Source organism: Mercenaria mercenaria, chromosome 1 (genome assembly GCF_021730395.1).
Source record: "Mercenaria mercenaria strain notata chromosome 1, MADL_Memer_1, whole genome shotgun sequence".
NCBI classification, from domain to species: Eukaryota; Metazoa; Mollusca; class Bivalvia; order Venerida; family Veneridae; genus Mercenaria; species Mercenaria mercenaria.
This window is the reverse complement of record NC_069361.1, coordinates 85748337-85764104: the sequence shown is the minus strand read 5'-3', so window position 1 is coordinate 85764104 and position 15768 is coordinate 85748337. Positions and strand designations below refer to the sequence as shown.

The following is a 15768-nucleotide window of genomic DNA, read 5'->3' as shown; positions in this document are numbered from 1 at the left end:
GATGAAAAATGAATTGACAAAGATGTCATAGACACAGACAAAATGACGGAGGACAATGAAAATCTTTCTTGCACTGAAGATAATAGAACGTGTCTACAGCGTGATATTCCCGTGAGGCAGCACCATAAAGTTGGGCTCACTGCTACAAGCAGACACCGTCGTTTATATGACGTTAAACCTGAACACACACAAACAGAACCAAAAGAAAACAATATAAGGCACACTCAAGAAGATGAAGGTATTTTTTCTGATCACTGGACTAGATACGATCATGCCAGAGTCTTGTCCAATTAATAATCTGTTAAATGCAATTGCTTCGTAAGATATAAGCACTACACAATCAGCAAAGGATGTAAAAACAGTAATTACACCAATGGTTGAAGAAACACTGCGACAATTAACATCAAGATACACAATCTTTAAGGACAGTTATCTAATGCCTGTAGGCAGTATGACAGAGCAAAAAATATATCAGGTTGATTAATTTGATTTTGCAGTCATGCTTCCGCTATTAACTGACGAAAAACATCTCAAAGTTTTAAAATAAAAGTTAAGTTACTGCAAACCCTTCAGTTCTAGTACATATAGATGATTTTATTTCTTTAAGCCTTTCGACACTTTCAACATTTTTTTAAAGAAAACTTTGGTCACTGTCCATGACAAACAACGTTCTTGAATGGTGGAAAATTCTTAATCCATTAGGCCATTCTGATGAACGCAGTGTTGCTGCAACATTTCACGTAGAGAGAATGTCAGACGAAATAAGAGGTGACCTTGATGTTTGTTTCTGGGTCCCTGTCAATGCAGCTAGTAACCAACAATGTATCTGCAACAAAAGAAATACCTTCTCAGTCACTGCTTTGATTCAAAAGATCTAATTTTTGCTGTATTTCTACAAGATTCAATCAGTTGTCACAAATTCATTACGATTTGCAATGTCTAGCATGGAGAAAGAAACTCTGCTGAAGTATGGTCCTGGAAATGGGAGGCTTAAATGTTACAGCCTTTCTAAATGTATAGCTGTTTCACTTTTACCAAGGATCTGGAAAAGAAAAAGAGTTTTGGTTTTTAACAGCCTGGTATCGTCATATTGCCCAAGAAAAGAATGGTGAATTAAAAATAGCATGCTAGTGTTCATTTTCGTTTTTTTCAACAAATCACACTTTTAACTCGCCATAACTTACTGAGTTTATCTGAGTTTTAAACGGGAAACCCATGCCATACTCTTCGTTCATGCTACTTTTAATAATCGAAATCAGCTAACGCAATACAAAACCCAGCAAAACGTACAACTGTTTTGGTTTTTTCCCGCCACGAACTGCACGCAACCGGTTAACGGGTGCGGATATCCAGATATTTTTACACATTACACATTACTCACAATGCTCGTTATCAATTGTCGTCACATGTATCAGTGTTGATTCATGTTTAAAGTATTAATGTTTTACTTTTTAAGAATTTCACAGATTTGGAATATTATTTAAACCTATTATATTAGTGATTGTGCGTTTTAGAATCTGGAAATATTGTGTTTATTAGTCGCAATGGAAATGTTAACTTCGTTAAAGAGGACAAAGGTAAGTCCTTCGTTTCTTTTAATCAATAGATAAATTGAATACTGACGATACATATATAAATAAATATGTCTATTCTTATTTGTGTCGAAGTATGCATTGTTTAACAGAGAGTGAGACATGTTAGTATCTGATTACATTGTATAAAATGTTATCGCATATTAAAAGTTCACGACACACCGATTAGGAAGTACAATATGGACTACTTAATGTACATAACCCCGTGACGCTGTCTATTTTTAGAAATACGATCGTATTCGGCAAACTACGGAACGCACCGTATAAAAATTGACGGATAGGACTCTGTGATCTACGGAACGTTTCGTAGGTTTCCAGTGATTGGTTTCTTTATATTTGGTTAAACATTGATCACGAAATTGTGATGATTGACATTTTTATTAACAATAACAAATCTTAAAATATACAATCGTTTTCTTTTTGTGCGTTTTCTATTTTGCTTTTTGGGGTTTGTGCGTTTTTTTTACAATAGTAGGGAACGTCGTCTACTGGTCGGTCGTCTTTTTGTAGTCCCTCGCATTCAAGGTGGTACCATGTTTTACATTTGTCACAAACCACATACATACAATCTTCAGGCATTCTGCATGTACAAAATAGTTTTAGGTAAGCGGTGTATCTATCACCACTTGCAAGCTCAAGAGTCCTAGACCCGTCAGTAAATGGTGTTAGTTTACCTTTTTCCAAACAATGAATTAAATGACTACGTAAACATTCCACAATATATCTTTGAGTGCATGGGTCTATTCCGTTAGCTTCTGTAGTGGCACTTGCAATCGCATACAGACCGCAGTCGTTTCCGTTTTCCTGAAAAGCACAGTCCGCGAATTTCAACAGAATTTTGTCAGATTTCTTTGGTTGGGTATCCTTCCTAAGCAAGCTGAATCGTATACTTTTATTTCTGATTTGTCTAAATATCAACGTAGATACTTAAAAGTCTCCGAGCTGAAACGTCATGAGTGTCATAGCCGAGACACTGATTTTCATTGTCGAGATGAAGTACCTTTTCGAGTTCTTCAAACATTAACTTGTGTCCACAGATAACAACTAAATTTCGGTAAGTACTTATAACCTGAATGAATTGATTACTTGTATATCTGGCCTGCGCATGAAGGGTATATAGGGCATCACGAGATATTCAAAATTCAGTATTGCCTTTATGTCTCAGGTTTTGTATCTGCTTCAGGTCTCGGGTTTGCTCTTCGTCGTCAAGAATTTCTCTTTTATACACAAGATTGGGGTCTTTTGACTTTGTCTGTTTCGGCCATTTTTCTGAAATACTTGGTTTAGCTCTCAAGACAGGACGATCCTGAATTTTTTAAAAATTTTGGTGTGATATTGGCTGTAAAACTTGTTCATTTCCAATATACTGAATTACAAATGGACCGTCAGTACAATCCGGCTCGTGATAAATAAATTTCACAAAATCTTTTGAAGCTCCATTCTCTGTAGGAATATAGAAATATTTTTTTCTTCAATCTTGGATTTCTGCGAGGGAGGCCCACAGTTCCTTGGATCACCCTACGATTTCCATCGGCTCTCCCATCCTTTTTTTTTTTAAGCCTTCTCCTTTGTAAATCCATATTTCCCGGCCTTTTGGCCTGAACGAAAGCGCCTATATCGGCTGTTCGGACCGTATTAAATGGAGAATTTTTCATCCATTTTAGCTTTCGACGTGACAGACCCCGTGACGAAAATATATTTTCCTTGATGACATCGTCACGGCCGGCACGAGTTTTAGCAGATCTGCAGAATTTAGTAATACACCTGTTGTAGATACGATTTACAAATAATGGACAACAAGATAATCTTTTTCCATAAGTTAACCAAAACTTTAAAGGACGGAGAAATATTTTGTAATGTTCGTGTACAAGCAGAATCATATTTCTGATACACATTTCATTTGTTTGTTTTTTTTCTGAGTGTATTCCTACATGCCCTGATAAATTACATTGAAAAAGTCATGAATTTATGTCAGTTATTTACCATGTGGTTCCTAAAATCAACAATTTCATGGGACATCCCTTTATATATGAGAACAGAAGTGAAAACGATAAAAAATCATGACGAGGATTCAAATTCATACATAACGATCTGATGATTAACTGTTAGTATCTGTATTTTACCTTTTGAGCTATGTTACCATATACTTATTTGACAGTTAAAATGAAAAGAAAATACTGATAGCTATTTGTCAATGATAAAAAATTACGAATATTTATTTTATACATTAAAATGAAATGGTTGCGTCCTCGTGTAAGGGTGGGAATAAAGTTAGTACCAAGAAACTTTGCTTTTTCAACAGCGGGTAGTTTTGTACCAGCAACTATAGAAGTATTTGTATCATTTCCAAATAACCAGTTCATATCTTCTAACGCCAGCTGGAACAAGTGGATGAAATATTGCTATGCAATACAAAGTCCACTACTGGAAGGCACCTAATTTTACTGCAATAACATATAAAATGATCTGATATCTATCAAAGATGTATAAACAATATTGTACTATATATACAATATGTTAAACTAAGATTTGCATATATAAAACTCTACAGCTATTGACTGTTTCATAACATCTATAGATATAAAAAGTGCGAAATGACGAATAAATGGAAGAAATCATCATATTAATGGAAAGTTATTCTGAAAAAAATACTCCAAACATTATTAATTGGGTCCATATGACCTATGAGCTTATATAATAATATTTTACAGACTGGACAGGAAAAGATAAAAGTTGACGTTTAACCTTCACGAGTGACCTTGACCTTTGCACTAGGGGTCTGGGTATGGCATATGACACATTGTCTCATTATAGCTAACATTTGTGTCAAGTAATATTAAAACCCCTTCATTGATGAAAGAGTTACGGCTCAGAGAGGAAAAAACCTTATTGGCATTTGACCTCTGAAAGTGACCTTGACCTTTGAGTTAGGGATGAGGGGTTGCGTAAGACATGTTGTCTAAATATGTGAAACGCTTGTGCTGAGGCCATACCAAATTGATTAATAATTCTTCGGAAAATTTTCGAAAAAAATGGGAGCGAGCGAGCGAATTTTTTTTCTCAATTTTGATTTTTTTCAGAGACGGGTAGATGTTACATGGAGCGAGCGGGTATTTTTTTCCCAGCTTGGACCCTAGAGGAGGCGGTAATGATTATACATGAAGTTAACATTTCTTTTAGAATAACACAGAAATCAAACATTTACAGTGTGACTAACACAGTAGATAGCTTTTCTATATGTTTGAAAGACTACATGAATGATTTTACAAAATAATTCTTGCCAAAACTCACTGAATCACTTTGTTTTTATTTTGTATTTATAATTACTAAGGGATGGGTGTCTTATTTTCAATTTTGACTGTTCTACATTCATCTGAAGGTGTGCCCATTTAACGGCAGAGGATGAGGAATATTTAAGACAAAACGGGCACCCGAGTGGAATAACATATCTTCTGAAACACTGTTAGATGGCTCCGACACATGAGCAACTTTGTGCCCCTAGTGAAACTCCAAACGGTAGAGGTGAGGGGAAAGTAATAAATCTCTTGGCCAATGAGACTAAACGGAGTTGGGCACACAAATGCTTCAACATTGCTCGAATCCCATTGGAATAATTTCTTAACAGATCAGGCTAGCTTAAGTTTTTGTGGTAGAGGTTCATTTCAGTCAAAAATGATAACAGACGGACAAAGAATGATCCCAATATGGCCACTCTTAAAAGTACCTGTTATTTGTTGTGCTTTGATTGACCCAGAAATTTTGAGATGGGAAGCTCTGTTTTTTTAGTTTCTTTCTTTTAATCAATTCACAGCCAAGGGAAAATTTGGGTTACAACAGGGCAGAAATTATTATTACACGACTTATTTGAAAAGCTAAACATTTTTTTTTTGAATATATGCATTTTGACAGAATATCTGACTGCCGTACTAAAGAAGTTATGTTCAAAAAGATTTGGGCCCGAGATAATGTGATCGGTCAGGATCTGTGAACAACCTTTTTTTAAGATAGCACTTGGCTTTGGCTCTAGATCTAACATAATGTACTAAACAACTGATAACAAACTGAACAATATTTCTATGTTTAATCCAAATATTTTAATAGAATCCCCGTGCATGTCTTACAAGTCGGGCTTTGTTCTTTTCACTGTACTGAACAATCGTAGAACGTGCCTACTTCATCACCTACCGGCACATCGAAAGCCAGATGTGGCACTAGCAAAGACACTCCAGATTTAAAACAAATGATGAACAACACCATAATTCCTGACCTTTTGAGTTTGGGTCATCAGCTACATTTATTACGGACGCATGAATTCCGATCAATATCACTTTGACGCATTAAAACAGCGATAAAACCTGTTCTGCCGTTATCATTCCGAACCGCGTAATCAGAAAAAAAAATTCGGAGAATTTTATGTACGTGCGGGCGGGTGAATATTTATTATTTTCTCGGTAATGAAATTATTGATGCGGTAGTTCCGACGAACGACAAATCAATTTGGTATGGCCTGAGTAATATTAAAATCCATTCATGGATAACCGAGTTATTGATACAGGAAAAAAACTATCAACCTTTGACTTCTAAGTGTGACTTTGGCCTTTGAGTTAGGGGTCTGGGTTTTATGCATGGCACATCGACTTATCATGGGATACATTTGTGCCAAGTGATATTAAAATCACTTCAAGGACTGATGAGGTACAGACCAGACAGGAAATATCTCATGTTGGCCTTTGACTTCAAAGTGTGACCTTGACCTTTCAGCTAAGGGTCCGAATTTTGCGCATGCCATGTTGTCTTATCCAGAGAAATATTTGTGCCAACTGATATTAACATTTATGCCAAGTAATATTGTAATCTCTCGAGGGATGACAGAGTTCTGGACCGGACACAAAGCAGACCCTGTTCATGCCATGTTAACTTTTGACTGCCATGTGAACTTGACCTTTGAGCTAAGGGTCTGAATGTTGTACATGACACATAGCCTTATTATGGGATACATCTAACCCTAACCCCTTCACGGATGTCAGAGTTAATTGCATTATTATCACGACATAATATTTGTTGCTTAATATATACTGTACTGAAGTTATCAGATTATTGTAACAAATGTCAGATCAAAAATCTGCGTGATTTAATTTTGTTTAAGTACACAAAAAATGCATTTTATATTAACGAGAACATTTATTGTCAAGGTTTCTAAGGACGGGGATATCTTGGAAAAGTTTGTCTACGTTTTCGTATGATTTTGTTTTCGTTTTTACACGACTTTTGGTATATTGCTTGCTACTACATTGAGTTCGTGGATGTAGACTGTATAACCCTAGGTAATGAGTATGTTGTAGTTTGATTTTTAGTAGGTGTAGAGGACCATGAAAGATCGGGACGACATTTTACTGAGCGGGGAAGGACGTCACATGGTCATTTGTCTACATGTATGTATAGTCCATATATATACTATCAATTCACACACTTCTCCAGTTATATTTCCAGCTGTATTGCAAAACAACAATACGGGACTTTTGGAATTGCTGTTCTACCTAAGCCACTATCCTCTAGGAAAGACAAATTGAAATATATGTTACGACAAATAGATTTAATACGTGAACGAAATATGGAGTTTTCTGAAAGCAGTGAAATATGACCATGGAATTAAGTTACATTCAATTTGGATTTTGTATACCGTTTTGTTTACTAAAAGCTACAAATGTATGTGCAGTGTTAATCAGACAATACAGAGATGCCACCGAGATGTATTTTCTCCCCAACACTGAAAGAGGATGCATACATGCAAACAACCATGCATCACCTTTCAAATGTGCTATGGATCATTTTAAAATCCAGGAACCTGTTTTCCTGCTTACAGACCACCACCTACAACAAACGGTAGGCTCCATTTTCAGGGATGTCGTACCTCTATGCATGAATATTCAGCTGGCATTGTCTATCACCCACTGACAAGAGGCCGCATAAGGTTAACAAATATGCTAAGTTTATATATCATGGATATCTATTTATGATAAAAGATAAGAGTAGATTTCCCGGAAGCACAGAACATCCCAAAGAAAGCCAAAGAGCCGTGGATCGCAAAGGAGGCCTACAACAAAAAGAACATGTAAAGGAAAACTATTGTACACGGGTTGCTTCAGAAATAAAAAAGTTCATTTTAATTATATGCAAACTACAAAAACAGTGGTTGGAGGGGGGGGGGGAGGGGGAGACAAAAGCAAGGATGAATAAGCCACGTACCTAAAACGCAGTCTCCCAACATCGTAAACCACAGTATCGCAGACAAGCACGTACACAAGACACACGCACGCACGCCAACATGAAACAAGCAGAAAAGAAACACAGTGGGGCACCGCCTAAGGGCGGACCAGTGGACACATACTAGTAGCCTAACTTTTGAGGGCCCGACAAAACAAGCTGAAAGACAAAATTCCACCCCATCATCCGTTTTCTTTTTGTTATATATATAGGCGTCTGACACTTTATTAGTCATTGAAATAACTCTTCCTTTTTGTAAAATTAAAGTTTAACTTAGAGATGTCGTTGTAAATACTTTCTCATATCCGTGACAAGATTTTTACATATAAACAGAGAATGAAAATAAACATCTACATCACAATTGCAAAAAAGCATATTTTCTTTAAAAATATGGTATTCTATTGTCGATGGCGGATTCCTGACAAATTTTGCATTGTTAATCAAGCTTTTACTATGGATGCACTGTTTGGATTATACTATAAACTTATTGTGTTTGTAAACAATGGGATCCTTAGAAACAGTCAAACATTATTAAACATTTGTTGTAAGTGGAATAGATCTACTTGTATTGCGGGACAGTTTAAGGATGCTAGTGCATTATGTTCCAATTTCCTCTATATCTTTAAGACTCAAGGAGGGGTGATAGATGGATTCAAATTGGATTATTTAAACTTGTAGGACGTCCCACAGGTGAAGAAGGAAGACATATTGTTTAAACACTTACATTGTACATTCATTGTAGAATAAGGTGTTGTAAAAACCATCCATTGCATTTTCATCGTTATTGATTGTAGACACCCATTTTGTTTCGTTCTTACAATCAGTAAGTCGTTTATTACAATTTCACTTTCTTGTGTTTTCAGATGTTTTTTTTCCTTCTTGGACTATTTAATCCTGTGGACTTGAGACCAAGAGTTGATTGGGATAAATACGAAGCGTTAAACTACAGACAAAGTACTAGTAACCACTCCTATGTCTGTTCAACGGGTAACTTTTCATTGTTTTAAGAAATTAGTTTTACTACCAGTTACCTAGAAGTATGAAAACTGAATCCAGTCTATGACTACTTGTACCTTGAAGAAGTATAATGAAAGTATTGTTTTCAGTCTGTATAAATGGATAAACAAAAACATTTTTAATCCTTTCCAATCCTTCTCTTAAAATTCATGTGTAATGTCAGCTGTTGAGTGGCTATATATTACGGGTATAGGAGGTTATGAGAACACTTATTATATATTAAAATAACTTAGCAAACAAGCTTGTTCATATTTCGACTTTGGATCAAAAGGAGTTATTCCCCATTTATCTTTCTCACTATATATATATATATATATATATATATATATATATATATATATATATATATATATATATATCTTCATCTCATACTAAATTTTGGATCATTTTATATACTTCATATAATCGAAAATATATGTATGCACACAGAAGTCATAGTGTAACAACAGATGAAGAATGTATGTAGACTGAACTTCTTTCTGTCAGATCATGTTATGAAATGTCTATAAAACATAAGATAATATCAATATCCGATTTTTTCATTTGTCCAAATGAGAGGCCAATATGTATGACGGAGAATAGTTTACTACCTGGTCATTGTGAATCCCTTACTATCTGTTATAATGCGCATTAGTCAAAGTTTCTCATTCCGAACAAAGCTGTTGTGGATATGCCATGTATTACATACATTATGCTTTATCCTGTACTGAACATGTATTATAGTATGGACTCAAAATGACCAAATTGATTGAAATGTGATACAACTTTTGACAAAGTTGAAATTTTGCTGTCTTGTCTTATTGCTATACGTAGAGTGTGTTACCAAGGATCGGACCGAGTGTGAGTTCATCTATATGTATTGTATCTCTCAATTTTGGTTTTAATATTGAACAAGAAAACGTCAGCTTTATATAATCTACCGTATCCCAACCATCTGTGGATTCATTATAAGCACACATTTTGCAGGTCGTCAGAGAAGTCTGCCCGGCATTACTTACGACAAAAAAGGTCGTTATTACAGCATCTCTTATCATGGAATTTGTCCTCATCCTGAGATGAAAGACTGGAAATGTAATGCGGACTATAAAAAATGTATAAACGGGACAACATATCATTGTGCCAGGGATTCTATAACTGGAGCATTTACTGACGCATGCGCTTTTCCGGTATTTTGTGGAAAAGGTAAAGTTTAAATATAATATTTGCTTTAAAATATAATTATACAGCTGTAAGTCTTATCAGCTGTACCAGCTTGACAAATAGCAGTCATGAGTACCACTATAAAACTTTAAATAGGAGAGACTTGTATTTTATCAAGATTTAATTGTCTAGCCGCCTTTGAATTTTTGTATATAACATTTTGATTTAATTGTACGCATTTGGTCATTTAATGCTGTTGTAAACCACATATTGACAGGAAAAGAACCTATAATACAATACCCAGAAGGCCTGGCTAAAATTGATTGTCGATATTGCGAGGAAGATCATTTCAATCCTGCAAACATAAGTTCAGATACTTATTCCGAGTGTGAGAAGAAGAGAGCAAAATGTCGTCAAGGTGAAGAAATTGAGTGTCTTACTGAAGGATACGCCAAATATTGGACACAAAGAAGATGCAAATGTAACTGGAAAATGAACTATATACCTAGAAATTTAAAAACCTTAAAAAATTTAGAGACTACAGATAAGTTCTGCCTAGAAGATGTTACGTGCATATTTTATAAGTGCAATACCCGAGACGGAAAACGCCAACAACGTTTACCAGGTAAGTATAAACGTTATTTTCAGGTTGATACAAATAGGTGATAGGGTTTCTCTATAAATATTGTATGCAAAAATATATATATTTAAAGGCTTTAATTACAGCTAGAAAACAAATCTGTTAAAATCACATTCAGCTAATCAATAAATGAATATTGCGTTGAGAACAGTTCAAAATGAGTACAAGAGCGTTGGATGGTTTAGCCATTTAATAACACGAAACGGTTGAGCTACAAAGGGTATTTTTCTACTAAAGATTAAGATACTTGCTTTATAAATTAACATACTTATTTCTTTTTAATACATATTTTTACGCTTTGGCTAGCTCGAAAATGTTTGGACTGGATGTGGCTGAACACTGTGCATTTGGCAGAAATAGTGGGGCTTGGATATGTAGTTACGTTGAAACGGATAATTGTACTCTACACTTCTGGCTTTGCAACTAAAGGACCGAGTTGGACGGCTTGAATTTGGTTCAGCTTAATTGATTGTTAATGCTTCTGTACTCCAGTTAGTTAATGAACTGTTCCAATAGTTACGTAAATTCTACTTATCACTAATAAGGGACTACCAAGATCTAATAATTTAAAACTGTAAACCAGTTTATGTATGACACACTGCTACTGAAAAACTAGTACTAAAAATGTATCAGCAAATATCTGGTGCACAGCAAGTAAGTCAGCAATATTAAAGTTTCAAAATATCTGAAATGAAGAAAGGTCTAGCAATACAATACACCTCAATATTGGAAAAAAATCTCTTTTATATCTTACTTTACTGTCAATCTTTTGAGCAAAAATTAGAATAATTAACAAAAATACAGAGCAGTTCGAGCGAAAACCCCATTCTACTGGATCCGCTGAGGATGACCAAAAGGAGCAGTCCTTCTGGTCATCCTCAGCGGATACAGTAGAAGTTTCTTCGAGGCAGCCACTTTCCGCCAAGGAATTTCGCGAGTCTGAGTTTTTCAATAAAGTTACAAAGGACCTTAAAAAGTTTATACTTACCAAGTTCACACTGTAGCCCGGCTTCTATTATGTTTCGTATGGAAAAATATCAGGTGATGACTTTTTGAAATAAAGCAGTCAAACCAGGCAACCATGAATGTCAGTGCAAACTATTTTATGACGTCGTCGTTCGAACATATGAATTTGTAAAATAATTTGATTATTTTCAGTAACGTATAAGATGTTATCCGTCCTTAATAACCTTAATAACTTTTTGATATTTTGAAAACGCAACAATGTGAATCGGTAGAGCTACTTAAAGCAATTTTATTGCAGAAAATATTCAACAAGATGTTACTTTGTTAAATCTTCTGAAAACAAGTATCAGAGAATGTTGATGTTATGTTGTTTTCAAATATAGTCAAATAATTTATAAACCTGTAACGTAAAAGAGAAATTACGTGTTTATTATCATATCATAACGATTTTAACATTTTATTTAGTTTTGTACAATTATTGTTTTTGTTTTGCCGAGGACATAGACAGAAAGTGTTTGAATCTACGTTATTATAAACAAAAACTTAGCCTTGTTTCTTATAAATGAAACAATTACAATTATTGTATATGGCGTTGTATTTAGATAGGTGTGTAATGCTACTCTACTACACCGCTTTTCATTTTTCACTCAAAAACGATTGCATTACACGTAGACACATGCATCTGACTTTGGTTTTATGCTCTATCTTGCGTTTTTGATGTTTGGCCTCACGAAATTTGTCCCTAAACCAGGGGCAGCCTTGTCGGAGTATATTTTGCCAAAATGAGAAATTCACTGCTAACTTGCTTATCGTCGTCTGTATGTGGAACATGTACATGTTACGCCAAAACGGCCTGTTTATAAGCATTTACGTCAATAGAGCGTAGTTTTCAAAATGGTCATGTGATATGATGACAGTATTACAATGGCAACCAACTATCTAAACACTGGAACACTCCTGCATTTATAATAGAATGGTGTCAGCCCCTGTATAGTTTGCCTTATAAATAGTCGGTTTGAATAGACACCCGTGACGAGGGTAAATATGGTGTGATGTTTTATATTGCAATTTAAGCCCCAAATACTTTTTGTGACTTAAATGAGAATTGCAGTTTGACACATACAAATATTGCCTCATCTGCATCAGCTGTAATGCTTGTCAATGATGTTTAATTGTGACAAAGGTTGGTTAGCTTTTTTAATTGACTACCTGGATAATAAACATATATTCTTTGCATTTGCAAGGTAAATCTATTTGAAAGGAATAAAGTATATTCAACTCATTTAACATACTGTACAACTTTGCCTAGACCTAATATAAATTACATAAAAAACAGTATGTTAAGTCTGTTGTTGAAACAGGCTAAAACGGCGGGTTGTCTAAAGTATATTCTTGTACAGATGACATGTATAAACAACATTTTCGTTTCTGTCATGTTGGGCAACCTGTGGTTTCAACTTTTTCTCTTTTGTTTCTTGTTAATATTTTCCACATATATAATTAAAGATTTGCTCGATTATTACATCGTACAATTCATATTTATGATATAAACATGTTCTTAATTTACAGTTTAAAGATGTTTCAATTGAGGAAATAAATTGCTACTTAATATTTACAGTTTTGTAGACCATTTTAGTTGTGGTGGCCATTGTGGTAGCACTGTAATACATATACACAATATATTGTTGTAAAGTAATGTGTAACCCATACACATCTGATATGTTTTTGACATGACTACTGATTTTTAGAAATAATACTTAGATTTTGGCGGCCATTTTAAAATGTTGGGCATTACAGCAACTTCTTTCATTTTTATTATTTAGATAAAAAACTCTTTAACATTTAATGCGTTTCCCATATTAAATGACAATTTTTTTTTTAAATTGAGTCACCGTATGGCTGCTGTAATATGTGGTTCATTTGTTAACTGTAACATGTACTAGACTAGCACTTGATAGTAGACTAGTACTTTTATGAACGTTTTCTAGTAATTATTCTTTATATAATTACGAGCTTCATGGTCAACACTCGGAACTTGCCTGGAAATATTACCATATCATGATATAATAACGCTGTTAACATTTCATACTGTTGCATTTGTTTTATTTTTAAAATATGACTTTGATATCGTTTCCAAGTATATGTATTTACAATTTGCAATTTATTATATGAAACAACTATGTTGCAAGAAGTACCCCGTACCACCCTTTTTGTGAAATCTTTGGGCTTTTTGTATTTGATAACGAATATCTATGGCTGTGGGGAGGGATGCTAGTTTTGTCCTTTTTATACGCCCGTCTCTGAAAGAGCGGGGCGTATTATGTTAACATCCGCGGCGGGCGGCGGGCGGCGAGCGGGCGGTCGGCGTCCATAACCATGTCCGCTCTCTAAAGTCGAACGGTTTTAATCTGATATTCACCAAACTTGGTGACAATGTTTGTGGGCATAATATCTCGGCCAAGTTAGATAACCAGCGAAATGGCCCAGACACTCTTGAATTACCCAAAATCTGCAACTTTAGCCTTGTCCCCTCTCTAATTCCAATAGTTTTCATCCGATCTTCACCATAAGTCGAACGGTTTTCATCTGGTCTTCACCAAACTTGGTGACAGTGTTTTTGGCGTATTATCTCGGCCAAGTTTGATAACCAGCCAAATCGCTCCAGGAACAGTTCGATTATGGCCCTTGAATTACTCGAAAAACTGCAATTCTCTAAGTCCAACAGTTTTCATCTGATCTTCCACAAACTTGCAGATAATGTTTTTGGGCATAATATTTCAGCCAAGTTAGATAACCATTTAAATCGCCCCAGACACTCATGGGTTATGGCCCTTAAATTACTCGAAATCTGTTAGTTTAGCCTTGTCCGCTCTCTAAGTCCAACAGTTTTCATCCGAATTTCACCAAACTTGCTGACAATGTTTGTGGGCATAATATCTCGTCCAAGTTCGATAACCAGCCAAATCGCCCCAGGCACTCTTGGATTATGGCCCTTGATTTAGGCCAAGTTCGATGACGGGCGTATTTTGTGACAGTCTGCCACTCTTGTTGCAAATATATATATATATATAAAGTTGACGTAACGTTATATTTGTATGAGCCGATAGGTGAAACTAGTTTGTATTTTTGCAATTAAATATAAAGGCATGCGAAGTCATTTTATTTATTTAATTTATAGACTTCCACCTTGTGCCGAGTCTTTTCATTGTCAAGTATATATATATATATATATATATATATATATATATATATATATATATATATATATATATATATATATATAAAATAAAAACATCCAATGGGTTTCCTCTATCTGTATTTCTGTCTACCGGTTTCATATCATAATCATCAGGGCAGACATATAAAAACATATATATATATATATTATAGAAAATATTAAAAGTTCCTCCTGGACAAGTATATAATAAATAAAAAAGAAAAACATCCATATATATATATATAAATTCTATAATAACTTAGTCCGGTTTCATTGTAAAGCAGAATAACTAAGGGCGTTTTATTAGAATAAGAGTATTCGTTGTGCATGGATGAACATGGCAGTAAACATGCTGCTTTTAGTATAAATACAAGAACATTTCAACAGAAAACATCATAAACTTAATTAGTTAAAAACGAACATAATATGATAGTTTGAAAATATCCATAATTTTAGTTGTCTGTCTCTGAGAAGAGGAGGTGGGTGCGAAAAGTCATACTCAGATTTCTATTGACATAACTTTTAGTTATTTTTGTTAACGGTTTGTCTCTATTAAACTAAAGTAAAAGCGTATCTACTACAATAATGCGTGCACAAACCGACTGACCGAGCTCCAAGTGTAAAGCACAAAAGCGAGCAATATGTACATACCAAAAAATGTGTACATGGAACACCTAAATTTATGGGTAGATGTAGATATTTAAAGATAATTAGCTTTCTTTTATTACTGCTTATTTTCAATAAAATCTGTAAAAAGATTCTTTGGAAGCGTAAAATGCAACCAAGAAGAATAATAGCAGACTCGGTTCAAGTAAAAATCCAGCTGAAATAGATGTGTATGTAAAAGGGTGGAGGAAATTTAAGCTTTAAACCCAGTATATCAAACTATTCCTGTTACCAGTACGAAATCATAACTTTCTAAAATAAGTCAA

General features: G+C 34.7%; 1 protein-coding gene across 1 annotated transcript in view; it reads left to right on the top strand.

The window, feature by feature from the left end:
- The first annotated feature begins 1364 nt into the window (after positions 1-1364).
- Positions 1365-15768, top strand: part of LOC123531716 (twitchin-like) — a 52637-nt gene continuing 38233 nt past the window's right edge. Inside the window, exons 1-4 of the mRNA XM_053553094.1 lie at positions 1365-1577; positions 8720-8843; positions 9840-10055; positions 10291-10638. Coding sequence (XP_053409069.1) covers positions 1545-1577; positions 8720-8843; positions 9840-10055; positions 10291-10638 — 721 coding nt within the window. The 5' untranslated portion in view covers positions 1365-1544. The remainder of the gene's footprint in view (positions 1578-8719; positions 8844-9839; positions 10056-10290; positions 10639-15768) is intronic.